This window comes from Peromyscus leucopus, chromosome 7 (assembly GCF_004664715.2).
Source record: "Peromyscus leucopus breed LL Stock chromosome 7, UCI_PerLeu_2.1, whole genome shotgun sequence".
NCBI classification, from domain to species: domain Eukaryota; kingdom Metazoa; phylum Chordata; class Mammalia; order Rodentia; family Cricetidae; genus Peromyscus; species Peromyscus leucopus.
The window spans coordinates 111,620,856-111,646,570 of NC_051069.1; the positions used below are offsets into that span (position 1 = coordinate 111,620,856).

At 40.6% G+C, this 25,715-nt stretch overlaps 3 protein-coding genes across 10 annotated transcripts in view; 2 read left to right on the top strand and 1 right to left on the bottom strand.

The window, feature by feature from the left end:
- Kiaa1143 (KIAA1143 ortholog) overlaps positions 1 to 23,739 on the bottom strand; it is a 29,539-nt gene extending 5,800 nt beyond the window's left edge. Inside the window, exons 1-4 of one of the 5 annotated variants that reach the window (XM_028890504.2) lie at positions 23,557 to 23,738; positions 22,058 to 22,202; positions 21,138 to 21,348; positions 14,438 to 14,510 (exon numbers count right to left, since the gene is read on the bottom strand). In XM_028890504.2, coding sequence (XP_028746337.1) covers positions 14,456 to 14,510; positions 21,138 to 21,348; positions 22,058 to 22,202; positions 23,557 to 23,664 — 519 coding nt within the window. In that variant the 5' untranslated portion in view covers positions 23,665 to 23,738 and the 3' untranslated portion in view covers positions 14,438 to 14,455. Of the gene's footprint in view, positions 1 to 14,437; positions 14,511 to 16,438; positions 16,755 to 19,842; positions 20,258 to 20,734; positions 21,349 to 22,057; positions 22,203 to 23,556 lie in introns of those variants that run through there. The other 4 variants (XM_028890505.2, XM_037208072.1, XM_028890502.2 and 1 more) reach the window with 4 other exon arrangements.
- Znf35 (zinc finger protein 35) lies at positions 3,342 to 12,472 on the top strand. Of its 2 annotated transcripts, none has more exons than XM_028890496.2 (4): positions 3,342 to 3,915; positions 6,086 to 6,397; positions 7,653 to 7,791; positions 11,033 to 12,472. In XM_028890496.2, the coding sequence occupies exons 2-4, from the start codon at positions 6,209 to 6,211 to the stop codon at positions 12,277 to 12,279; spliced, it is 1,575 nt and encodes a 524-aa protein (XP_028746329.1). In that variant the 5' UTR covers positions 3,342 to 3,915; positions 6,086 to 6,208; the 3' UTR covers positions 12,280 to 12,472. The 2 variants fall into 2 exon arrangements, with proteins under 2 accessions (XP_028746329.1, XP_037063966.1); XM_037208071.1 differs by lacking the exon at positions 3,342 to 3,915 and adding an exon at positions 3,968 to 3,989.
- A 36-nt stretch (positions 23,740 to 23,775) lies between the features above and the next one.
- The window catches only part of Kif15 (kinesin family member 15), a 68,484-nt gene continuing 66,544 nt past the window's right edge, over positions 23,776 to 25,715 (top strand). For all 3 annotated transcript variants that reach the window (XM_028890490.2, XM_037208069.1, XM_037208070.1), the window contains exon 1: positions 23,776 to 23,892. In XM_028890490.2, the coding sequence (XP_028746323.1) occupies positions 23,874 to 23,892 (19 nt within the window). In that variant the 5' untranslated portion in view covers positions 23,776 to 23,873. The remainder of the gene's footprint in view (positions 23,893 to 25,715) is intronic.

Here is a 25,715-nt window from a genome sequence, read left to right on the forward strand (position 1 = left end):
ATGAGAGACTCTATAATGGGGAGAAGCCATATGAATGTGTAGAGTGTGGGAAAACCTTTATTATGAGCAAAAGTTTCATGGTCCATCAGAAACTCCATACCCAGAAGAAAGCTTACAAATTCGAGGACTGTGGGAAGGCTTGCTTGTACATCACAGAATCCACATTGGAGAAAAGCCTTTTGAATGTAGTGAGTGTGGGAAAGCTTTTAGTTCAAACAGGAACCTCATTGAACATAAGAGAATCCACAGTGGTGAAAAGCCCTATGAATGTAATGAATGTGGAAGGTGCTTCATTCTGAAAAAAAGCCTCATTGAGCATCAAAGGATCCACACAAGGGAAAAATTCTACAAGTGCAATGACTGTGGAAAAGTCTTCAGTTGCCACTCAAACCTGATAGCCTAACAGAGAGTCCACACTGCTGAGGAGCCCTCTGAGTGTAATGAGTGTGGAAAGGCTTTACCTACAACAGAAACCTTATTGAACATCAAAGAATCCACAGTGGGGAAAAAACTTATGAATGTCTTATATGCAGAAAGGTCCTTAGCTCTAATTAAAAAAAAACCTTATAGTACATCAAAGAATCCACAGTGGATAGAAACCTTATAAATGTGGGGAGTGTGGGAAAGATTTTAGTCAGAATAAAAATTTTGTGGTACATCAGAGAATGCATACTGGGGAAAAACCTTATGAGTGTGAGAAATGCTAGAATCTACACAGGGGAGAAACCCTATGGGTGTAATGATTGTAGCAAAGTTTTTAGGCAAAGAAAAAAAACCTTACTGTACATCAGAAAGCTGACACATGAAAAACACTGTGAATGTGTGGAGTCCACAAAGGAATTCTTGCAGACTTCAAGACTTCACCTATAACAAAAAAATTCATACTGTGGAAGAATTATTTTTGTTGCAAATATGAGTCCCAGAGAGAGAGATTCAGTATAAGGGTGCTTACCAGCATGCATAAGATACTGGGTTTGAACTCCAAAACAGTAAAAAAGAAAAATACAGTCATATGTAAAATGAAATGCAATCATACGGAAATAACTGTGTCAGCTTGTAAGAAAATAGCCCCCAAAAGGAGTAGCACTATTAGGAGGTGTGGCCTTGTTTGAGGAAGTGTATCACTGTCGGGGCAGGCTTTGAGTTCTCTTTTTCTCAGGCTTCCCTTAGTGTGACAGTCAGTTGACTTCCTGCTACCTTCTGGTCAAGATGTAGCCATCACCATGTCTGCTTGCACACTGCCATGCTTCCTGTCATGATGATAATGGACTGAACTTCTGAAACTGTAAGCCACCTCCTCAATTAAATGTTTTGTTTGTAAGAGTTGCTGTGGTCATAGTGTCTCTTCACAGCAATAAAAACCCCTAAGACACTGTTGAACACACCTAGGTCTTAATGGGAAACAAACAAACAAACAAAAAACAACTCATGACCACTCTCATGGACAAGTTGAAGAGACTTTATTTAGACTTCCACATCTAGAAAAACAATCTAAATTCTAATTAAGAGATAGTCTTTTTTGACCTTGGAAAGAGGCTTTGAAGCATTTTAAGGCTCTGAAGAAATCAAGTTTGTCTCATAAAAAGGTAATGGTGAAGTTGTAAATAATAGCAATTTTTTAAATTTAAAAACTGGGCATTGTTCTTAACATTTGCATCATATATTTTTAAATATAGCATAGATACTACAGAAAATCTATATTAACAGTGTGATCCAGAGTTGTGAGATATGGAATTGAGTGGAAAGAGTCTGCTGCCTGAGAAAAACCTAGGAAGAGCACTGAATTTAGAAAGGAAGACATGGGTTTGGATTCTGGTTCTTCCCGTACTATGTGATGTTATTACATCAGCCCCTAGAGTTTCTTTCATAATGCTTGTTTCATTCACGTTTTCATGAGGGGTAAGTGAAAGGATCTTCATAAAAATACTTTGTGAAATAATTCACTTGTCAACAAAGTTGATGAAAGAGGTATGAGGTCAGAGTACATGGCATGATGTAAATTTGTGTCAGAATTACTACAAAGATACTCATTTGTGTAAGAGGAATTTGAATTTAGAATTCTAAAGAATAGACTTTAAAAATAAAGCTGGGGGTGGGTGGGCATTGCTGAGGAGATGGCTCAGAGGTTAAGAGCACTGGCTGCTCTTCCGAGGACTCTGGTTCAATTCCCAGTACCCACATGGTAGTTCACAACTGTCTAACTTCCACATACTCACACAGACATACATGCAGGCAAAACAACCAGTGCACATAAAAAATAAAAACTAATCATTAAATAAATAAAGCGTGGGGCTGGAGAAATGGTCCAGTGGTTATGTGCCCTTGCTGCTCTTGCAAAGGACCTGAGTTTGGTTCCCAACAGCCACATTTCTGGTCTCAACTACCTGTAACACTAGCTCCAGAAACCCTCTTGATGTCTGTTAGGGCACCTGCATACATGTGGCACACATATACAGACATTCTTACATATAAATATAAAAACTGTTTCAAAAGATTAAAAATAGGTGCTAGAGAGCAGGCTCAGTAGTTCAGATTCTATACTGCTTTTTCAGAGATCCAAGCTCAATTCCCAGCACCATTTAATCTGGTATACATGTATTATGGAATACTTAACCATGTAATAGATGGTCTCAATGTCATAGTGACCCTCCAGCCACAGCCTCTCCAGAGCTGGGATCATAGATGAGAGCCACTAATCTTTGGCTTGATATTGTAAGATTGCTTAAGATTTACCCATTGAGGGGATCTGAATGAAGGGTGCTGTCTTGACAACTTGTGCGTTTATCATTTCAAACACACAAAATTAAAAAGCCATAACTGAGCTGGGCGGTGGTGGCACAAGCCTTTAATTCCAGCACTTGGGAGGCAGAGGCAAGCAGATCCCTGTGAGTTCGAGGCCAGCCTGGGCTACAGAGTGATTTCCAGGAAAGGCAAAAAGCCATAACTGTAGTGCTGTGAAGCTAATTTGGGGGTGGAGAGCAATTTTGAAATTTTGTGGATTTTCTTGGTTTTGGTTTTTTGTTAGATTTGATTTTTATTTTATTTTAATTAATTTATTTATTATGTATACAGTGTTCTGTCTGCATATACACTTGCAGGTCAGAAGAGGGCATCTGATCTCATTACAGATGGTTGTGAGCCACCATGTGGTTGCTGGGAATTGAACTCAGGACCTCTGGAAGAACAGCAGTGCTCTTAACCTCTGAGCCATTTCTCCAGCCCCTGATTTTTATTTTTGAGACCAGGTCTTTCTGTGTAGCCCTAGCTAACCTGGAACTCACTATGTAGACCAGGCCAACCTTCAGCGCATCAGATTCTGCCTCCCAGGTGCTGAGATTAATGGTGTGCACCACTACTCCTAACAATTTTGAAATATTTTAAGACAGTTGAATAAATCTGAATTTGAATAATTGTAATTTTTCTTTTTGGCAGTGATGGTGTTATTTGGAGAATGTTCTTAAGGGATACATATTGAATACTTGAAATAAAGCGTTTTTTTGTTTATAATTTCCAAAATTGACCTTAATTAGTCTGAGAATTAAGGCAAATACTGTCCAGATGAATGATAAAGGTATTCATTCCTTCAATTTTTATGTTCCGTTCGCTAATTTGAAAATTAAAATGTTTTCTACAATCTCCCAGGATTTTCTATTTGGCAGCTCTGTGTAGGTGCGTGCCTTACAAGAATAACCCTGGCCTGCCCGCTAATCCCAGCCCTCTCAATCTCACCACTATTCGGAAATGCACCGAGGAGGAGGACCTCCTAGATTCCTAGAGAGATCCGCCTGTGGTCTGGGGAGCCGGAAGCCCTTCCCGAGGCACTTCCTGTCCGGTCATTGTTCTCTCCCCGCTTACTGCAGAGAGGCTCTATAGTCTCAGTCCGAGAAACTGGCGCTGGCGTGCTGGGCCACCGTGGTGAGCGGGTCGCGGCGGGCGGGGAGAGGGGCAGGATCGCTCTGCACCGATCCATCGCCTCGCGGGCTCGGGAGGTAGCGGGCTCGGGAGGTAGCTCGGGGCGCCCCCCGCCCCCCGGGGAGGGGGGCAGGCGCGGGGGTTGGGGTGGGCTGCCGCCGAGAGGGAGGAGGGAGGCCTGTCCAGATGGCTCCGGGCCTGCTGGGACGCGAGGCCCATGGGAGTCTGTCCAGAAGACTCAAAATAGACAACTTAGCATGTGCACATAGGGGAACGAAGTCTCAAAGGCTTTTCTGCTAGGGAAACTTAGCCCCATCACGGGGAGAATTATGATTGGCGCTGTGGTGAAAAGCGTGGCATTACTTGAAAATTCAGTGTGTGCAATAAAGTTAACGTTGGAAAAATGAGTATGATTACTCCATAAGGTACAAAAGGGTATTTAGTAAAAATTATCACCAGTTTTTAGTAACAGAAACAAAGAGGAATAGGACCAAGCAAACAAAAATCAATCTCCTTATATCCAACTAAAACAAAGTAGATTATTTTTCACAGACACACACACACACACACACACACACACACACACACACACACCCTTCTGTCAGCTTATCTGAGATATAAAGGTCCTGTTAATTAGTAGTTGTGTACCTGACTTTATGTGGTGTTTTAGAAAGCAATTTGACAATAGGTTAGTGACCTCACAGTTCACTCTAAAGGAATAATGCAACAGGACAAAAGAATGATTTGTACAGGAAACAGCTATTACCAAACTAAGCAGTAAAGCCCATGATTATTAAAGAAAGGTTGTAAACAGTAGGTTAAGTAAATTTAGAGTACTCTGTCAGAATGAGGCATATGTCTTATCTGTTCTATATATTGAAAGACTATTAAGGCTGCTGTGAAACTGAGTCAAGAAATGGTTGTGGCTGAGGTGTACCTCAGAGGTAAGAGCATTTGTCTAGGATGCATGATTCCCACCACTTGCAACAACAGCAAAAACCACCAGTACAGCGTGGTGAACGATGTGCAAGTGCAGTACGAAAGAGCACACGTAGGGGACTAGGCTATACCCAGTCTGGTCACTCGTATGTGTGTTGATATAAGTGTATGTTTAAGACCGATTTAATTTTATGTTTATATAACCATCAGAAAGACTGAAAATTACAGGTTATTGTGCAACAATTAAAAATAAGGATAAACAATGTTAACATGGATAATTTTGTTTTAAGACCAATATTTGGTCTTAAAACATTTTGGAAGATGTGAGGAATACAAAAATCAAACAAACAAAAAACCCTCAAAAATACTAGTAATTATACCCTTTGAGATAATCATTCTTTCCTCTTTTAGTAATAAATCTTTATAATGTCCCTTGTTTCAAAAAATCAGTCCAGCCAGGGGTGGGGGCTGGCGCATGCCTTCAATACCAGCACTCAGGAGGCAGAGGCAGGTGGATCTCTGAGTTCGAGGTCAGACTGGTCTACAGAGTGAGTTCCAGGACAGGCTCAAATGACACAGAGAAACCCTGTCTCAGAAAACCAAAATAATAATAATGTTGATAATAGTAATAATAAAAATCAGTCTAGGGGTTGGGGATTTAGCTTAGTGGCAGAGCCTTGGGTTTGGTCCTCAGCTCTGAAATAAAAAACAAAACAAAAACCAGTCTTACTCTAAAAATACATGTCCCCATGCGGGGGTGGGGAGTGGTGGTTAGGGTGGGGGGGTCGGGGACACAAATTATAAGTAAAATAATTATCACTGGATTGGAATTTTCCCTAATATTTTTCCATATTCTTAAAGTTTTTATAGTTAATATATTAGTTCTTCCTCCTTTCTTTTCTTTCTTTCTTTTTTTTTTTTTTGAGATAGCATCTCACTATGCAGCCCTGGATGGCCTATGTAGATGAGGCCTCTGCTTCCCATGTGCTGGGATTAAAGGTGTGTACCATGGTCCATACCAGGCAAATTGTTAATTTTTAATCAAATAAAAAATGGTTTATATATCTCTTTTGTAATCATATGTGTTTACAACCTACCCCTATCATTTGAAGGAGAACAGACCATTACTGTTCTACTGTGGCCACTAGCCAGGAGCTGGTAACATCAACTAATGGGCTGAGTGTTATCCATACAAAGCTATATTTGGTGTTAACTGTGTTTTCTGGTTTTGCAGGAACAGTACTCATCTTGGCACTGGGAAGAAACTCAGAAGCCTTGGAGACTTGAAGATTAGATAGGGTGTGGCCAATGTTGGGTATTCCTCAGCTATTCAAAGATTCCCCATTGAACAGAGAAGATGACTGCAGAATTGAAAAAGACTATGGGCCGAGCCTCTTGGAGCCCAGTGAAGGTGAAAAAGGAAGAGGATGAGGATGAAAGTATAAGTCAGGCATCCGGTCAACAAGTGTACTCTGAGAATGTCAAGGTCTGGGCCCCCGGGGAAGGTCCTTATTTAAGCATTGATGTATCAGAAGAGGAGGAAAAGGTAAATGATGATCTGGGGAAAGGAAGAGAAATGCAGATCTCAAATAGTTTCAGAGGCACTCAAGTGCCAAATCTAGATTTTTTTTTTTTTTTTTTTCCTAGATGAGGGCTCTTACCTTTATTCCTTTGGAACATAGTGAGATGTTCTCTTCAATTGATGTGTTATAGTACTGTTCTGTAAGTCTCTGGCTCCCAACCATTGCTGCATAGAACTTGGGGAGCTTTACAATATCTTGTTTCCCATATTATAGTCTGTTCTAATCAGACCAGATTCTGAGGAATAAGACCTAGGTTTTTGTTTTTACAAACACTCCAAGTGAAGTGTTTCATTCAGGGTTTAACAGTTCTTTCCAGTGCTTTGCCATGGTTAAAGTCTGCCACCTGGGGTCTCCTTAAAGTGTAACATGGGTTTAGGAGTTCTGGGATGTTGCTACATGGGATGTTGCTACAGATACTGTTCATCTGTAACAAATAGCTCAGCCTGACTGAATTCCTGAGCCTTCTGCCTTCACTACCCATGTGCTGGGATTAAGGGAATTGATCACCACACTTTTGGCTTGCCTTTAGTGGTTTCAAACTCAGTCCAGGTTCATTCAAAAGTTTTCCCAGAGCTCTCTATGAGTGTATGATCAGAACCTTAGTTGTTTTGATCTTTGGGGCCCAGAAAATTCTGCTGAAAAATCTGTCCAAGTGCAGCCCTCAAACTCCCTGTTAATCAAAGATGATGACCTTAAAACTCTGATCATCCTGCAGTGATTTCTCACAAGCTATGGTTACAGGTCTGTGGCAACACACCTAGTTTCTGTGGTGTAAGGCAAGCATTCTATCACCTGAGCTTCTTAAAGCCATGATCCCTACTTGTTTAAGCTAGGGTGCACTAACAGATTAGGATGTATGCTGTATAATTCAGTGAGTTAAAAATCGAAGTGGTAGGCTAGAGGTGTTGTTGAATGCCTTTGATCCCAGCACTCGGGAAGCAGAAGCAGGCAGTTCTCTGAGTTCAAGGCCAGCCTGGTCTGCAGAGTGAGTTCCAGGGTAGCCAGGGCTACACAGAGAAACCCTGTTTCAAAAAACTTAAAAGAAAAAAAAAAATCATCAAAGTGATAGCTTAGCTTCTCCACTCAGGTCTCCTGGGGAGTTGGGGAAGACTCCTACCTAGTTTTTGTGACCTCCAGGAATGTGTTCTCATCTGCAATGCTGTAATCACAGTGTTTCAGTCTTCAGTCCCCTCATAAACTATGCCCACTTGTTTCTAGGGTCAGAAAATGTTCTGGGACATGGCAGTGGTCCTAAAAGCAACACAGGAGGCTGCTGCACCCCTTGGGAGCTACTCATTACCAGGGACTCTGGCCAAGAGTGAAATCCTGGAGCATCATGGGAACCCAGCCCTGCTAGGTAAAGTTCAGCTCCCTGATCTCAGTCACATTAAAATGTGTGGGTGAGTGGTTTTCCTTCTTACATCACATAGTATGAAAAGAGCTGCCCATAAGGTTGCCACAGTGAGTAGCTTTTTTTTTTATACAGTCTGAAGACCAAACAGGTAAATTCTCAATTTCACTTTTTAATCATGCTCATTCCTTGCACTTTTCATATCTCTGCACATGTGTAAACCCATGTCTTCATGTGTTTTGTGGTTATTTATAAGTTGCAAGCGAAGTATAGTATGCTCTGCTTTTTTTGTTTGTTTTCTTTTTTGAGATGGTCTCATATCCCAGCCTGGCCCTAAACTCACTATATAGTCATGATTAACCTTGAATTTTGAATTTCTAATCCTGCTTTCATCTTCCAAGTGCTAGGATTACAAGCATGTGACACCATGCCTAATGTATGTGTGCTGGGGATTAGAATCAAGGCTTCGTACATGCTAGGCAAGCACTTTACCAATTGAGTTAATATCCTCAGTCTTAAGTGTCTTTTTTTTTGAAAGACTTTAAGAAAAAGAAAGAAAAAACCTTGGGCTGGAGAGATGGTTCAGCAGTTAGTAACACTGGCTTCACTTCCAGAGGACTGGGGTTCAATTCCCAGCACCCACATGCTGTCTGTCTGTGTGAAACTGTATGTCCAATTTCAGTGGATCAGACATTTATGCAGAAATACGTGCAGGCCAAACACCAATGCACACAAAATAAAATCATTTAAAAAAAAAATACCTTTAGGGCTGGTGATATAGCTCAACAGGTAAAGATGACTGATGATCTAAGTTCCATCCCAGTGACCCACATAATGGAAAAGAAAAGCACTATTTTGACTCCCAAAAATTGACCTCTGACCTCTACACGTGCATTTTGGCATGCTACCTCCATCCCCCAATAAATGTAATTTAAAAATTCTTAAAAGGTACCTTTAGCTTGGTATCATGGCCTTTAATCCCAGCACTCTGGAGGCAGAGGTGGTTGGGTTTCTCTTAGTTTGAGGCCAGCCTAGTCTACCATAGCTGGTCTAGACCAGCCAGGGTTATATAGTAAGACCCTGTCTCAAAACAAACAAAAAATGCCTTCTACATGTGAGGAGTTATAACAGATCAAAATGATTTAAAGATTTAAAAAAATTAATTCAGGGCTATCAGATAGCTTAGTGGTAAAGGCAGTTGTTGCCAGGCTTGTTGACCTGAGTTCACTCCCAAGGGATCAAAACATGACAGAAGGAGAGAACCAGCTTCCAAGTTGTCCTCCAATCTCCACATGTACACTGTGCTGTGTGTGCACATACATACAAACAAATGTTTTTTAAAAGGGGATGGGGTGGGGTAATTCAAATATATAGAAATTTAAAAAAAAGAATCCAAAAAGTAGATGGAAGTGTTCAGCTTTACTGATGTAAGAGACATCACAGACTGAAAACAGTAATATGTTATCCTCACTTAATTAAATCATTTATTATTATTGTTTTTGCTTATTTGGTTTGGTTTGGTTTGTTGATTTGATTTGTTTTGAGACAAGGGGTCTCTGCATAGCCCTGACTGTCCTGAAACTCATTATGTAGACCAGGCTGGCCTTGAACTCACAGAGATCCACCTGCCTCTGCCTTCCAAAGTGCTGGGATTAAAGGTTTGTGCCACTATACTTGGCCCATGAAACCAGTCTTGATTGCCTGTGAAGAATCCTGCTTGTGCAGGAGTGACCTGTAAATGAGGGTTAGGAATATGTTTAGATAGGTCAGAAATGTCTCAGTGGGTAGCTGGGGAGGTGGTATTATATGCTTCGTATCTCAAGAGTACAAAAACCAGCTCAGAGGGCCAACAACATAGATTTCAAATTTTTGTTTGTTTGTTTTTTGGACTTTTGAGCCAGTGTCTCATGTAGTCTAGACTGGCCTTGAACTTAGGAACTTCATGCCTCTACCTCCTAGATGTTAGGATCACAGGTGAATACTGTCATAACCCCCATGAGATCTTTTTCTGATTAAATTTTATTTATTTACTGTGTATATGTGTGTGTGCATCCACACCACAATGCACATATAGAGGTTAGAGGACAATTTTTTGGAGTCAGTTCTGCCCTTCCACTTTCACATGGGTACCAGGGTTGGGTAGCATGGAGTTGTACCAGCTAAGCCATCATACAGATTCCAAATCTTTTGAAAAAAGTGAAATGGGTTAGGTTTATAGTTCAAAATGTAGAGAGCATATTTAACAAATGTGAGGACTTTCATTCAGTCCTCTGCACTAAGAAAAAAGAGTGAAAGGAAGAAAGATATTGATATAAAAACTTAATGGGTCTCTGGATGTAGTTTGGTGATGGAATGTTTACTTGGCATTGTTTTAAGTCCCAAGTACTTTGGAAGAGCAGTGTTCTTAACTGCTGTGCCATCTCTCTAGCCTTAGTGGGTTGTTTTTTTGTTTTTTGTTTTTTTAGTTAAGCAGTCTCTCTGTTTAACCCCAACTGTCCTGGAACTTGCTGTAGACCAGGCTAGCCTCAGACTCACAGCAGTTTTCTTCCTCTGCTATCCAAGTGCTGGGATTACAGATTTATGTCCCCATGCCCAGATTTTATCCTTCCTTTGCTATTGAGTATCCTCACACACACAACAAACCTAAGTTGGAAGGTCTTTCATGGATAGGGATTTTCCATAATGAACTGGTCAGCTCAAGAGAAAAAGGTTAAGTTGAGGCAGGGCTATTATCCTTCATAACTAGTCAGAGTTGTGAGACTTGTCTTCAGGTTACCAGGAGTGTTGTCTAGAGCTTGGGCCTGTTACTCTGAACTAAGTGTTTGTTGTTGTTGACGGATAAAAGGAGAGAAAAGTTTCTTTTAGCTTCAGATAACAGAGGTTTCACTTCACTGTAGTTTGTGCAGAACATGATAGCAGGATTATGTGGAGAATGAGATTGCTTACTTCATGATGAACAGGGACCAGGACCTCAAGTTTCCATAACTTTCCCCCAAAGCACCCCTAGCTAGGGGCCAGTCATTCAGCACATGGCTTTATAGGTGACACTCATATTGGAATGTAGAATCTGATGAAAGGAAATGTGTGGCAGGGCACAGACATAGCAGAAGAACCTAGAATGGTGTGGTATTCCCCTCTGATGAGGTCTGTTTGGAAATATAAGAGTTATTTATTCTGACCTTGATGAGCCTGTTCTTTTTCTAGGCCAGAGGAAACTAACATTTTTATTTTCTGTTTCTTAATACAGGTACTGAAACCAAGAACCTACAGTTACTGGTTCCTAAAACAGAGATATGTGATGAAGCAGAGGAGCACCCCATGATTTTAGGAAGAATCCAGAAAAGTGACCTTCAAGGACCTGAGCTAGGAGAATCTTATGAAAAGGGAAATGTGTTAAAAAGGCAGAAAATAAAGAGGGAAAAAAGAGATATAAGAAAAGTAACCATGAAAGACTGTCCATTGTCTGAAAGCTTCAGAGAAGACGAAGACCAGAAATCTAGGAAGTCTAAGAGGAAATATAGCCTTAGTTCTGGTCCAGCTAAAAATCAGAAAATACAGCCTGGGCAAAAGCCTTTTACATGTAGTGAGTGTGGGAAAGGCTTTAGTCAGAGTGCAAACCTTGTTGTGCATCAACGAATCCACACTGGGGAGAAACCCTTTGAGTGTCATGAGTGTGGGAAGGCCTTCATTCAGAGTGCAAACCTTGTTGTGCATCAGAGGATCCACACTGGACAAAAACCCTATGTTTGTGCAAAATGTGGGAAGGCCTTCACTCAGAGTTCAAATCTGACTGTACATCAGAAAATTCACTCCTTAGAAAAAACCTTTAAGTGTGGTGAATGTGAGAAAGCCTTCAGTTATAGTTCACAACTTGCTCGGCACCAGAAAGTCCATATAACTGAAAAATGCTATGAATGCAATGAATGTGGAAAAACATTTACTAGAAGCTCTAACCTCATTGTCCATCAGAGGATCCACACTGGGGAGAAGCCTTTCGCCTGTAATGATTGTGGCAAAGCCTTTACCCAGAGTGCAAATCTTATTGTGCATCAGCGAAGCCATACTGGTGAGAAGCCATATGAGTGTAAAGACTGTGGGAAAGCCTTTAGTTGTTTTTCTCACCTTATTGTGCATCAGAGAATTCACACTGCAGAGAAACCTTATGACTGCAGTGAATGTGGAAAAGCCTTCAGTCAACTCTCTTGCCTTATTGTCCACCAGAGAATTCACAGTGGAGATCTCCCTTATGTGTGTAATGAGTGTGGGAAGGCCTTCACTTGTAGCTCATACCTACTCATTCATCAAAGAATCCATAATGGGGAAAAACCTTATACGTGTAACGAATGTGGTAAGGCCTTCAGACAGAGGTCGAGCCTCACTGTCCACCAGCGAACCCACACGGGGGAGAAGCCCTATGAATGTGCAAAGTGTGGTGCGGCTTTCATTTCTAACTCACACCTCATGCGACACCACAGAACCCATCTTGTTGAGTAGCAAGAAAGAGGGTATTTCCCTGCTGTTGGTCATAGCCTACTGCTCCCAATAGTAGGCACCTCTGTTCTGCTTTATTCTCCCTTTGGTAAAACAAAGCCTATACCCTTTCAAGTTACTTTTCTGGAAGGGAAAGTAACACAAGCATTTCAGAGGCTAATTTAAAGAAAATAAAACTTAAACATCTAAAAGCCAAGAACTTTGTTTTAACTGTTTTTAAGCAGTCATGTTTTTTGAAATGGAACGGGGCTCTTTTTCTTCCTATTCATATATTCACTGGTGCCAATCCAGCTAAGCTTCTGAGATCAGATGAAATCATGCACTGTGGGTGGCGTGGGAGCAGATGGATTGTGGCTTTTATAGGAATGGGTCCTGATAAATATATATGTAATGAGCTTATTTGGGGAAAAGTTTTTGTTCAGTACTCCTTTTTTAAAATTATGAACTAATTGAGCAATAAGCAAGTTGTCCTGGCTGTATTCTGGAGCTTTTAACTTCATGTCTGTCTAGTATTCTGAATGAAGCAATAACTAGTTAAGTAATCACCTGACCTAGCATTCACCAACTCAGCTGTGAACATTCCAGAAGCTTTCCCATCACCAAAGTCTTTTAAAAAAAAGAAAAAGAAAGAAAAATAAAACTAAGTCTTTAACAAGCTGCTTCTTTCAAGTGACAGGAAGTAGAAAACAGCCTTTCCCTTATTGTCTGTACCTCCCAAACCTTGACATTGCAAAGTTCTAGGACCCCTGACATGTCTGTTCTGAGTCTTCCCTTATCTAAACGGCCAGGTGGTTAGGGACTGATGGCGACACGGAATTCCAGCAACTTTGATTTACTAAGATTGAGAACTGTCAGTAAACAGCTCCGCTCCCTAAATTCCTATATTTCTTTGGGTAAGGTGCTACTAACATTCCCCAGTAAGGAGACATGCCCAGGTTGTCTCTGATATCATTCTCCCTATGCCTAGCAAGTTTCAGTGGGTTTCATTCTCACATTCTGGATGGCATTTAGAAAAAGTAGTGGAAAAATTCTAGTTCTGAAACAAAACAATTTTTTTGGGAGGAGGCACAATGTGATTCCTATGATTTTAATTTGGTTTTTGAGGATTTCAAAGGTTATTAGGATGTGAGGACTTAGAATGAAGAAACTGGCTAAGATAAATTTTTTTTTTGGAGTTAAGGATCAAACCCAGGGCCTTGTGCTTGCTAGGCAAGCGTTCTACCATTGAGCTAAATCCCCAACCCTAGATAAAATTTTTATTACTACAAAAAAAAAAAAAAAAACCAAAATTTTTTTTTTATTACTATTGAGCCTTGATCCCTGGGAATATGATTTATAAAAGTATGCAGCAAGTCGTTTCTGTAATATTGCCTTGTATTTAGATTGGTCTTTGTTGTGTACCTGCCTGTGTAGGAACATGGTACCTGGCAGTTCTCTCTTGCCTTAAGGATGATCCTAAGGAAGGTATAAACGTGGAAGCTTTAGGTGATAGACATTGTGGCATGCCTTAGGGATCTGACTGAAATTTGGGCAGTCTCACTTTTGAGACTGTCCACTATGTTCTGATGTCTGTGAGCATGCATTCAAGAGCATCTGTTGCTAATTGTCAGCTTGGTGGTAAGTACTATGCAACTCCTATGCAAAAGTCTAGACACTTGCCTCTTTTATATAAGATTAATCACATAAGGTCTTCTAGATTAAAGGTCAATTTCACATGAAGTAAGCTTACAATTTCCTCAACTTTTTAATTTTCTTAGCAGTCTTTGTTAAAGTATATGTAACTTTGTTTCCTGGTTTCACACTATTCATAGAGACACAAGAATGCAAAAATAGAAATCAAGAATGCTTAGGCCATGTGGTGGCACATTCATTAAATTCCAGCACCCAGAGGCAGAGGCAGGTGGATCTCTTGAGTTCAAGACCACCCTTGTCTACAGAGTGAGTTCCAGGACAGCCAGGATTGCACAGGAAACCCTGTCTCAGGAAAAACAAACAACAACAACAACAACAACAAAAAAAAACCTCATGCTCTCACTGACTGTAACAGTAGAGCACCATATGGTTCTGCTGAGATCAGATAGCTCAGTGTTAGAAGAGCAAGTCTGAGAGGTTAAGCTAGTGCTCTGAACTTGATCCACTAAGAGACCAAAAGTATACTTACATGAGCTGGAAATATAGCTCATTGATGGAGTACTTGTCTAGCACGTGTAAGACCTTGGTTTTGATCCTCAGGACTGAAAAAAAACAAAGTGCTTTCCTGAAATGAGATGGCAGCTGGGATTTATAATTATTAAGACGCTTAATGCCTTGACTTAACATACACTAATCTTCAAAACTAAATTTTTGTTATACATACTTGTGTTGTGACTATACAAATTCACATGTTAAGAAAAGCTACACAGATGATTCTAAGTACCTAACCTTGATGTAAAGCCAAGGTTCCCTAACTTTGAGGTTATGATAATATAGGTCACTTTTAAATTTTCTATTCCCAGAACTTAGAATTTTTTTTTTATACTCTGGAAGAAATTTAAATGTGCAGAGTTAAAAGACTGCAGTCAGATAAAGCCTGTGTGACAAAAATGGGTGTAATTAAAGGTGAGAGAGGACAAGTTCCCTTGTAAAGGTCTGTGTGCAGTGCTCAGCAAAATGGATATTTTATTGGCTGCACTAGATGCCCTTCTGGGTCTTCCAATCATTTCCTTAGGCATTTAGATTCTGTGACCCAATACACTGCCAAGTTTTACATAACATTTTTTATGTTTGTAGTGTGAAGTGCGATCCTAATTAGTCTTAACAATAAGAACCCAGGGTGAAAGTTGAAAGATCAAAGAAGCAGAGCAGCAGCCACCAGACAGTTCTTACCTCTAAGAATCCTCAGACTGAATGGGCACCGAGATCCGGTCTCCACTTCCCTAGTGCTGGGATCAAAGGCATGACCCTGCCTGGTGCTGAGATTAAAGGTGTGAGCCTCCCAAATGCTGGGGTCTATGTTTCTCTTTTAGACTGGTTTAATCTTGTGGAGCCCAGGGTGGCCTTGAACTCCTGATCTTCCTGCTTCCTCCTCCCAAGTGCTGGGATTAAAGGTGTGTGCCACCACTGTGTGGCCTCTATGGTTACTAGTGGCTAGCTCCACCCTCTGATCTTTAGGCAAGCTTTATTTGTCAGAACACAAACAAAATACACAACAGTAGTGTGATTTTCTATATTTGTAATTTTATTTTATCTCCAGATTGGAGTTTTCCAGAAACTCCAGGTTCAGGACCTTTGATCCTGGCCAAATCACACCAGCTAGTGAATTCCTATACTGATGTATCTGCTCACTACCCAGCTAAAAACAACTCTTCCCAATTCAGTTACAGCCCTCAAGTCATATTGTTTCCCTTATAGTTTATATTTTATTTAGTTTTTTGTTTTTTGAGATAGGGTTTCTCTGTGTAGCTTTGCGCCTTTCCTGTAACTCACTTTGGAGACCAGGCTGGCCTCGAACTCAGAGATCTGCCTGGCTCTGCCTCCTGAGTACTGAGGTTAAAGGCGTGTGCCACCGCCACCCGGCATATATATATATTTTTATATATAGTTAAGTTTACAGAGTCAAGAGTCTTCCCCAGGTACATGACCTTTAGATCTTGCTTCTCTTGATTGCCCCCCTCACCAAATGGTGCCATTTTATCTACTACTGAGATACTATTTGGTTAGTCATTGTCCCAGCTCTGATTCTGTAAGTGGTCTAAAAATATCGCTATTGCTGAGGGCGGGGATGGGGGGTGGGGGTGGGGGTAGGGGGGATGGTTCTCAGGACATAATGAGTTACAATTGCCCTGATGAGGTAAACAATCTTCTAGGCTTTTACTATTCCTAAAATCTAAAGATTAGAACAATTAGCCTCTGCTTTCAGCATTCCTTAAATAATTAATAGATGTTAAAAACAAAGATTTTTATGTTTTGTCAGAGTAATTGCTTATATTTTCTGCTAAGTATGTTGGGCTTCTAAGAAACCTGGTCTAGGCTGGGCACAGTACTGCACAACTTTAATCCAAGCACTGGGGAGGTAGAGGCAGGTGGACCAAGGCCAGCCTGGTCTACATAGTGAGTTCCAAGACAGCCAGAAATACATAATGAGATCCTGTCTTGAAAAAACAAAAACAAAAAAACCCCAAAATTCAAGAAATCCGACTTAAGGTTTATTTTAAAATCGATATATATGAAGCTTTAATCCAAGTGCTATACAACAGCTGTATTTCAAAGCACAGTTTGTTGTTCAGTATTATAACTGACCTCCTGGGTGTTATTATGATAACCATACTTGAAGGTCTATACTGGTGTGGACAAGTGGTCAGAATATCAATATTTGGCCACTATCCCAGGTCAGCTGAGTTCCAGGGACTGTGGACACCCTCAAAAGGTCCTACAGCTGTGGTAAGTCACCTTTCTTCTTGGTCAGAGGAGTCTTGGTTGGAGTCTAACCAGTGTACATTCTGCAAAGACGAGAGTGAATACAGAAAGAAATGCCCTCAGTGCTTCTAAGTGATGTCACATGGTCATTAAAGACCATAGTATCCCAGCAGATGGCACAACTGATAAAACGCTAAAGGAGCCAGGATCTCTCCCAAGTCTCCAGTAATCAGAGGACTGTATCTAAAACTGGCCTTAACAACAGCAAAAAATGGTTAATTCTGACCACCTACCTACACAGTCTTAAACACCTAGTAAGAAAGCACAACCAAACTGAAAAATAACAAAACTCTAAACTTTAAAAGGTACAAGCAATGAGTCCTGCTTTACAGGTCTTTGCATGGGTTACTAACACACCACAAAGAGTACTCAGAGTTTCACCAGTTGTTATCAGATTAAAAGTCCACCCAATGCCCTTCCTAATTGTAAACAAAATGCTGTTTGAATAGTCTTGATAATTTTAATTTCTCCTTTGCTTTACAAGATCTCAAAATCAGATTGAGACTGTTGGCAAATACCACCATCATTATTTTTGTTAGAATATACTGTACATATGTTTCTACTCTTGCTAAAGGTAGTATACCTATGCAGCTCATTTAACAATGTAATGTAAATTTCTAGTCCTTGAAAGTTTTTATTACAAACTAATTAGGACAATAAAGAAATGCAGGTTAGTAGTTAGTCACCTATAACAACCAAATGTGTAGTCATGTTAGGTATGTTTTCAAGGTCAAACATATATTTTAGATAGACAGGTGGACTTCAAACACTTCAGAGATCTATAGAATATGACATTTAAGATGCTTGAATAACATAAGGCTTTTCATGACAGTGAGACACATCTGCTTCTGGCAGCAGGAATCTACTTCAGAGAAGATGATGGGCATCAAAGAATCTCCATATGGAATTTGCTTTCTTTGTGGCAAAAGTTAGCCACTGGGCAAGAAACTGCCCTTGACTCAACTGCTGACACTATGCTGTCCAAATTAGACAAGCAGGACACAAAGGAAAAAGCTTCTACAAACTGTGCCAAGACAAGGTAGGACAGTCCTTCAAAATTCCTGCTTTGCAGAAAAGTCTGTCAGACTTTCTAGGCCTGTAGGTCAAAGATGGATGTCCTAACATTACAGAGGAACTGTGGGTGACTATCCAAGTAGCCTCTGTTTCTGTCAGTTCTATAGTTTTGGAAGTTGTTGGCTCTGCACTTCCTGTTTACTCAAGTAATAGTTTATCCTTCTTGGGTGTCTGATGGAGACTGAAGACTAGATAGTTATAGTTTTATAGTTCTTGTTACCAAATTCAGAAAAGAAATTTATATAAGTGATATAAAATGTATAAGGTTGAGAGACATAAAAGCTTAAATTGTTTATCTAAGAAAATGTTTTGAGGTCCAAAAATAAATTAGTTTTGGTTGGTAATACAAGTTAGGATAGAAAGTGAATTAGGCACAAAACTTTAGACTCACCAAGATAGGATTTAGACAATACCTGATAATTGTTCTCATCATATACATTTTACTTATACGTTAGAGTTAAAACCTTTCCTTTTTATTTAGACAAAAAAGGGGAAATGTGGAATAATCTTTTTTTACACTGAGGATGTGTCACTTGGATTGGTTTAATAAAAAAAGCTGAACAGCTAATAGCAAGGCAGAGCAGATGCTAGGAAGAAGGGTGGAGTCATAAGGAGACACAGCAGAAGCATGACATGTAGGAGATGAGGTAACAAGCCATCAGCCACCTGGCAGTATACAAATTAATAGAAATGGTTTAAGTTATAAGAGCTAGTTAGAAACAAGCCTAAGCTATCAGCCATTCAGCTTTTTATTAAACTAATCTGAGTGACATATCTCCACAGTGTACAAAAAGATTATTCCACAACACTTTAACATCAAGATTTCCACCCTCACATTTGGAAGTGAGTTTTATGTGTTTGTTTGCTTGTTTGTTTTGAGATGGAATACTCGTGTGTATATCAGGGTGATCTGATAATCCCTATGTAGTCCAGGCTAGCCTTCAACTGTGATAAATCTTCCTGCTCAGCTACTGGAGTCCTTGGCTTTTAGGCATGCATCATCACATCCAAGCTAAGAATGAGAATTTACTGTTTGACCTTTCCTTCCTATAATAAGTCAGAGCCCATGCCCATCTTAGTTGTGTTCAGTTTTTTTTTTTTGGTGTCCCACTCTACCATTAATTTTCTACCACACTGAAAGAAATTCATGGTGGTACACACCTTTAATCCCAGCATTTAGGACTTACAAATATCTGAGCTTGAGGTCAGCCTAGTTTACAGGGTGAGTTCCAGGCCAGCCAGGGCTACACAGAAAAACCCAGTCTTGAAAAATTGCCACCTCCCTGCCCCCCCCCCAAAGGTCATCCCAAAATGCAGACTATTATTGCCTTTAGTAGCACATCTTTATATGGGAAGGCATGCTGCACCATTTCTGGAGCTGGGACATCAACACAAACCCTCAACCTTCCGCTTCACTGGAGGAACCAGATAAAGATACCTGGCTCCCTAGAATGATGTGGGAGGTGGTTCTTAGTCTCAGAGTCATGATATGGCAGCACTAACTGTTGTTTTTAGATCTAATCCAGTTCCCATGTTGGTGACCTCAAGCTCCATCACTTGGGCTTGAAGAAAGCAGAGGAGGCCCAAGAAAAGCTCTAGCTTTTCTGAGGTTAGCTGCACTCACCCACATACATAATTTAAAATAAAATACATCTTTAAAAAATGGTTCTAGCCAGGATTGGTGATACATGACTTTAATCCCAGCACTCCAGGGGCAGAGGCACATGGGTCTCTGAGTTCAAGGCTATATTGATCTACAGAGTGAGTTCTAAGCCAGTCCGTGATATATAGTGAGACCCTGTTACCATATAACAAAACAGGTTTTAAATAAATTATATGAAAAACAGTGGAGTTGTTTGTTACATGAAAAGACAGGTTTTTTTTTAAGGGTAGAATTTTGCTGTGGTATTAAATTTTTTTCTGTTTTCTTGACTGTTTAAGAATAAATTAGCCTGGTGACAGCAGCACACGCCTTTAATCTCAGCATTTGGGAGGCAGAGGCGGGCAGATCTTTTGAGTTCTAAGCCAGCCTGATCTACAGAGTGACAGCCAGTGCCACACAGAGAAATCCTGTCTCAAAATAAAACAAAACAAAGAATAAATTAAAGTTCCACAGAAAGCTTATTTTCAAAATGCTAAATTTTGAAATAATCACTGACTCCTGTTTCTGAACATCTTTAAATAGTATGAGTTGCAGTTTGTAGGTTTCCTTGTATGAATATGGAAGACATCGTGAATCTCCATGCCATTGTTGCACAGGGCCATACAAATCTCTGTATTGTTCCCTAGAAAGTACTTACTTTCTTTTTTGAGACAGTCTCTCACTGTGTGTTGAAATTCCTCATACCTCTGTCTGTTTTCCACGTGCTGGGGTTATAGGTTATTACATCTGGCTTGGGAAGTTATTTTCAACCAGGCACATAGCCATGCCTTCATCCAAACTAAGGTTTTACTAATAAGGAAGATACAAAAAATGCTCATATATTTGAGTGCTCGGTCACCAGAAAGTAGAACTGTTTGAAGAAATTACAAGGATTAGGAGATAGGACTTTATTGGAGGAAGTGTGTCATTGGGGGTGAGTTTTGAGGTTTCAAAAGCCAATGCCAATGGGTGGTGGTGTCACAAATCGTTAATCCCAGTACTTAGGAGGCAGAGGCAGGGAGAGGCAGCCTGGTCTACAAAGTGAGTTCCAGCACTGCCAGAGCTACTCAGAGAAGCCCTGTCTCAAAAAAAACAAAAAACAAAACAAAAAACAAAACAAAACAAAAAAACAAACCCATGCCAGACCCAGTCTGTCTCTCAATGTCCTGTCCTGTTTCCCCATCCCCCACTCCACTGTGGATCGGGATGTAACTCTCAGGTACTTCTCCAGCACCATGCCTGTTGTTGTCTTGGTCATGGTGTCTCTTTACATCAACAGAACAGTGATTAAGACAGGTCTATTTATTATAAAATTCTCTGTGAGCTATTAATGTTAGATTTTTGAAATATGCAACTTTAGAAAATTATAACAATGCAATTCTAAGTATGAAGCAGGAAAAGGATATATATAACAATCTCAGTTTTGTTTAAAAATATAATTTACATATATACATACCCACAGGTGGGAGGTAATAAAATGTTAACAGTAGTGAATATCTAGCATTTCCAGTCAAAGAGGCATTACTGGATGGGTTTTATTTCATGAGTTTGTTTCCTGTGTTTTTGAAGTTTTCTGTAATGAACCTGTAGTACTAGGGGAAATTGTCACTTCAACATATAGGAAAGTTAATGTTTTAAAAAATACCTCATTGCTTTCAAAGGAAACCAAGTCCACAATGTTTATACTTACTCATTTTCATCTTCATTGTCAAAAGAAAGGAGACTACTGTTTCTTATTTGTTTTTGTGAGTTCTTTCTAACTGAATTCTGCTTATTTATATCATCTTCATTTGTTTTCTTTTTTTTGGAGCTTGCTGTTAAACCTGAACACTTTTCATCTGAGGAACGCTTAACAGGTTTTCGATACATGATTCTTCCATCAGCTGGAGGTGGTTCTTCATCTGTGACAAAAAAAGAAAAGCTGAAGAAGTTGCTTCTCTATTTTGCTGTTAACAAAGAGTCATTTGGCAAGAAAATCATTCACTATACTTAAGGATGTCCTTGAATAAATTCAGTCTGCTCTATTGCTTCTACTTATACCCTACCCAACACATGCAATCACTCAATAAAAACTCACTAAAGTGTCCCATAATATTATTAGTACCCAACTGATTACAGTAAAGATGGAGAACGTGATGGCCTGAACTTAGGGCCTCGTATGCTAAGAAGGTGCTCTACCACCAAGCTGTGTTTCCAATTCATCAGGTTCTTTTCTGTGTAGCTTTGTGCCTTTCCTGGAACTCACTTGGTAGCCCAGGCTGGCCTTGAACTCACAGAGATCCGCCTGCCTCTGCCTCCCGAGTGCTGGGATTAAAGGCGTGCGCCACCACCGCCCGACCAGGTTCTATTTTGAAATGTGTTTGGAACCACAATATTTCTCCCTAAAACAATGTAACAGATGTTTAGGAATAATACAAGTGCACTACATAACATACTACACTTGCACTAACTGATTACACAGATCTTTGTTGACTGGTTGACCTGTTTTCTTAATAGGACACTTTAAACAGTGCACTAAGGAACGTCCATTTATTGTCTCTCACTGATGGATACTTGAGGCACAGAGGTGATCACTTGCTAAAGGTCACACACAATAATTTTTGGACATACCTGCTTTGGCAGCCTTTATTTCTGCTTTAATTTTCATGACTTCTTCGGCTGTTAGGTCTCCCTTTTTTAAAACCACTACTTGAGGCTGTTCGTCTTCTTTGTCACTGTGATTACCATCATCATCTGGGAGCTGAGGCTGGATTTTCTACAGAAAATATAAGTATAATGTGTAGGTTGCTAGCCTTTAACCAAACACAACCACTGCCACTGTGAGCATCTCTAATTATTAAAGTGAAATGGGTAACTATCCATGAAATGAATATAAAATGAATTAATTAACTCAAAGAGCTTATCTTCACCACAGCAGAAAACAGGTCTACCTGCCATTCACCCAGGGGCACTTGTCCAGTGGGATTCATTTCTATCTAGCCTACAAAACACCAAACAACCCCACCTCACCATCCAAGCCACCAAATTATGGAAATAACAGGTAAAAGTTATTTTCTCCTACCTCTGCACATCTAATATCCTAACAGCTTCAGTTTAGTAGATATCTTATCAGCTACTTTTCAAAGACACAAATGATTATGTAAAACATTTTGTACATAAACAATGCTGTACATATTGTTTAACTTAGGAAATTTCTCAAACAGAAACCCTGTACTCATTGTATGCATGTAACAAACGTATTCTGTCAGCTAAATCAGATTTGTTTAAAAGCTAGGCACCATATATTTTTTAACTAGAAAAGTCTTTGCATAATACTTTGAAATACAGAATCACCTAATTTTTCAAATTATTGCCTAATACTTAATTTTGTGCAGTCATCTTGTTATGTGGAAAACCCTGCATGACTTGGCCTTAGCCCACTGCGATACTCTATCCCATATCACTTTCACACCCTCTAGACTCTTACGTTTGAGTACTTAACAGTCCATGACTATATCCACTCCTCTGCCTCCTTTGTCTCTCAAACTGTGTCTAGGAAGCCCCACTGCTCCACGCCAACTCTTATTTATGTAGCCTCCAAGACTAAAGAGCCTCTAGAACTGCTTCTGAAGATAATCGCACGTCCTCTTGTGTGACGTGTGCACAGCTCCTAGGCAACAAGGACGACACTGTGTTCACAAACTTTATTAGACAAACTCCTTTGAGAAATACTGTTTCATCTCCCTATCCTGAGACACACAACCCGGACAACAGCAGGGATTCTACTTCTAATCCTGGATAGTTCCCCAAAAGACTCTAGATTGGAGTCATTTAATCAAGTGGCCTCCATTTCCTTATCTGAAAAAGGGGACGACGCTGTCAATCACCTTGCTCACTTAAAGTGAGATCCGCAAGTGAGAAAGAAAGGACCGGGAAGCTGTCTTAACTAGCTCCTAAGGGCTAGGTCATCTTCAAGAACAGCACTCTGAGAGAGGCCAGGCCTGGGGTCCGACGCCCACCGGGCTAGGGGCTAGCCGCGAGTGAGGGACCTGTCAGGTACGCCCACACCGAGGGGCCGGAACTGGCGTGTAGACCGTGGATCCGACGTGGTGCGACACCCGCTGACTCACCTTGGTCTCTACGGTGGGCCCCTCCCTGTAGCCGACTCGCTCCTTGAAGCGGGACAGGAAGGCGGGCTCGGCAGGCCGCACATACGACACCTGGTTCCGCTTGCTCATGGCGGTCCTCACCCAGACCACTCGCCGCACTCGGCAGGATAGAGGCGCCGTCGCCCGCGCCGACTTCTGACGTTGCGGATGCTCTGACGTCACCCGATCCCGGCCCTCGGGAGGCGTGGCACGTGGGCGGCGCCAAATTCAAATCCGCGGCCATTTCGGCGGGAGGATTCTGGCGGCCCCTGTGGTCGCGAATCCGGGCTGAGGTCGCCATGGCCCCGGGCTGCAAAGGTAAGTTGTGAACCTGTCTCGTGAGATCATCGCCGCTGGCAAATGCCGGTGTGAGGGGACGGCGGCGCACACGGTGGGAACTGGGTTCCACACAGAGCGCAGGCGCCCGGTTCAGCCCCTGCGCACCCGCGCGCCCTTCCTGTGCCCCGGACCTTGCTGTTTCCCTGCCAGCTTCTTGTGTTGGTGTCCTGAGGGCGGACCCTTGCGCTCTCCACTTGCTGCTTGCTTCCACATTTCTGACTTTCTTGAAGGAAAGGGATTTGCGTTCCCTTTGGTGGCCTGCCCTCAGAGGAGGGAATTTTAAAGCGAATTGTAACTATCTGTTTACAATAGTTCCCACTCTTCATCCTCCAAAACTTTGTGAATTCATGAAACCAGAATTGCATCGTAGTACAGAACCCTATAGATAACTATGCTCTGTAAATTTAGTATACTCAGAGATAAGCTAATAATAAAATACAGCAGTTATAGTAATATACAGTAATTTATGTGAAAGTGGTTTTGACATAGTTTCTTAGTGTGTTCGTCTTTCCTTTTGTCATATGAGGTGCTACGGTGTCCACCTGGTGAGGGAAATGCTAGAGACAGTGTGACAGAGTTAGGTTCCAAAAGTCACTCGAACACAAGCGTTGTCATATACCTAGTTGATCTGATAACGAAAGGCTGAGGCTATTAGGAGAGTAGCATATATAGTGTGGATAAGACCCTGGCTCAAGGGATTTGTGTAGCAGAACATGCTACTGAGAGTAGGCTGTTTTGAGGTCAGGCTTCATATTGAGATCTTGTCTCAAAAAAAGAAAAAGACTTAGGATTTGTTTAGTTCTGAATTTTCTATTTAGTGGTTTTTGGACTGTGGATGATGGCTGAGGGGAAAAAAACATGGAAAAAGGAATTGCAGATTATGAGTAGACTAATACCTATTCTCAATCTGTTTTCATTCGGAAGAGTGATTTAACCCCACACCTTCACTTTGTGTGAGTGCCACCTCTTGCTTAATCCTGTAAGTTACCTTTCTTAAATTCTTTATTTTTAACTATGGTGTGTGTCAGGGTGTCCTTGGAGTGGTTGGATACCCAGGAGCTGGCATTATGAGTGGCTGTGAGCTGTTGTATATGAGTGCTGCCGTCTGTTTTTTTAAAGCTGATAATAAGATTTGAGAATGGGATGAGGAGATGCTTAAGATTGTGAAATTATACATTGAATTTTACTACAGTGTTCAGGTTTGTAGCTCTTTGTCAATTATAATTGTTTCCTGATTAGTTGTTTAATTAACCCTTTAAGTCCATTACACCATTATCTGAAAAATTAGTGTCATCTTTTTCTCCTCTGCCACTTTCAGTATTAAGGGAACTTAAGCATGTAAATTGGTACTTTATGGATCTTAAATGCTTATCCTATTTTTTTGTATCATCACAGTATTTATTATAATTCTTTTTAAAAACAGGGTCTCACATAAACCAGGCTGGTCTTAAGATTTCTGTGGAGCCAGAGATGATCTTGATCTTCTGACCTCCTGCCTCCATCTCCCAAGTGCTGGGAATAGAGCTATTCCTGTAGTCAGTAACTCCCTCAGCCTCAACTAGTACTCTGATTTTTATTACTACTCACTAGTTTTATCTATTCTTGAAGCTCATCTAAATCAGACTGATATTCTTTTTTCTTATAATGACTTTTGTGAAATTTTGTGCCTGTGGGCATCCATGATAGGCAGCAGCACCTAGGTCTTTTTCATTGCTCTTTGGTGTTCTTTAGGTAAGCATATTACAGTTTGTTCTGTTTTTTTTTTTTTTTTTTTTTTTTTTTTTTTTTTTCGAGTTTTTGTG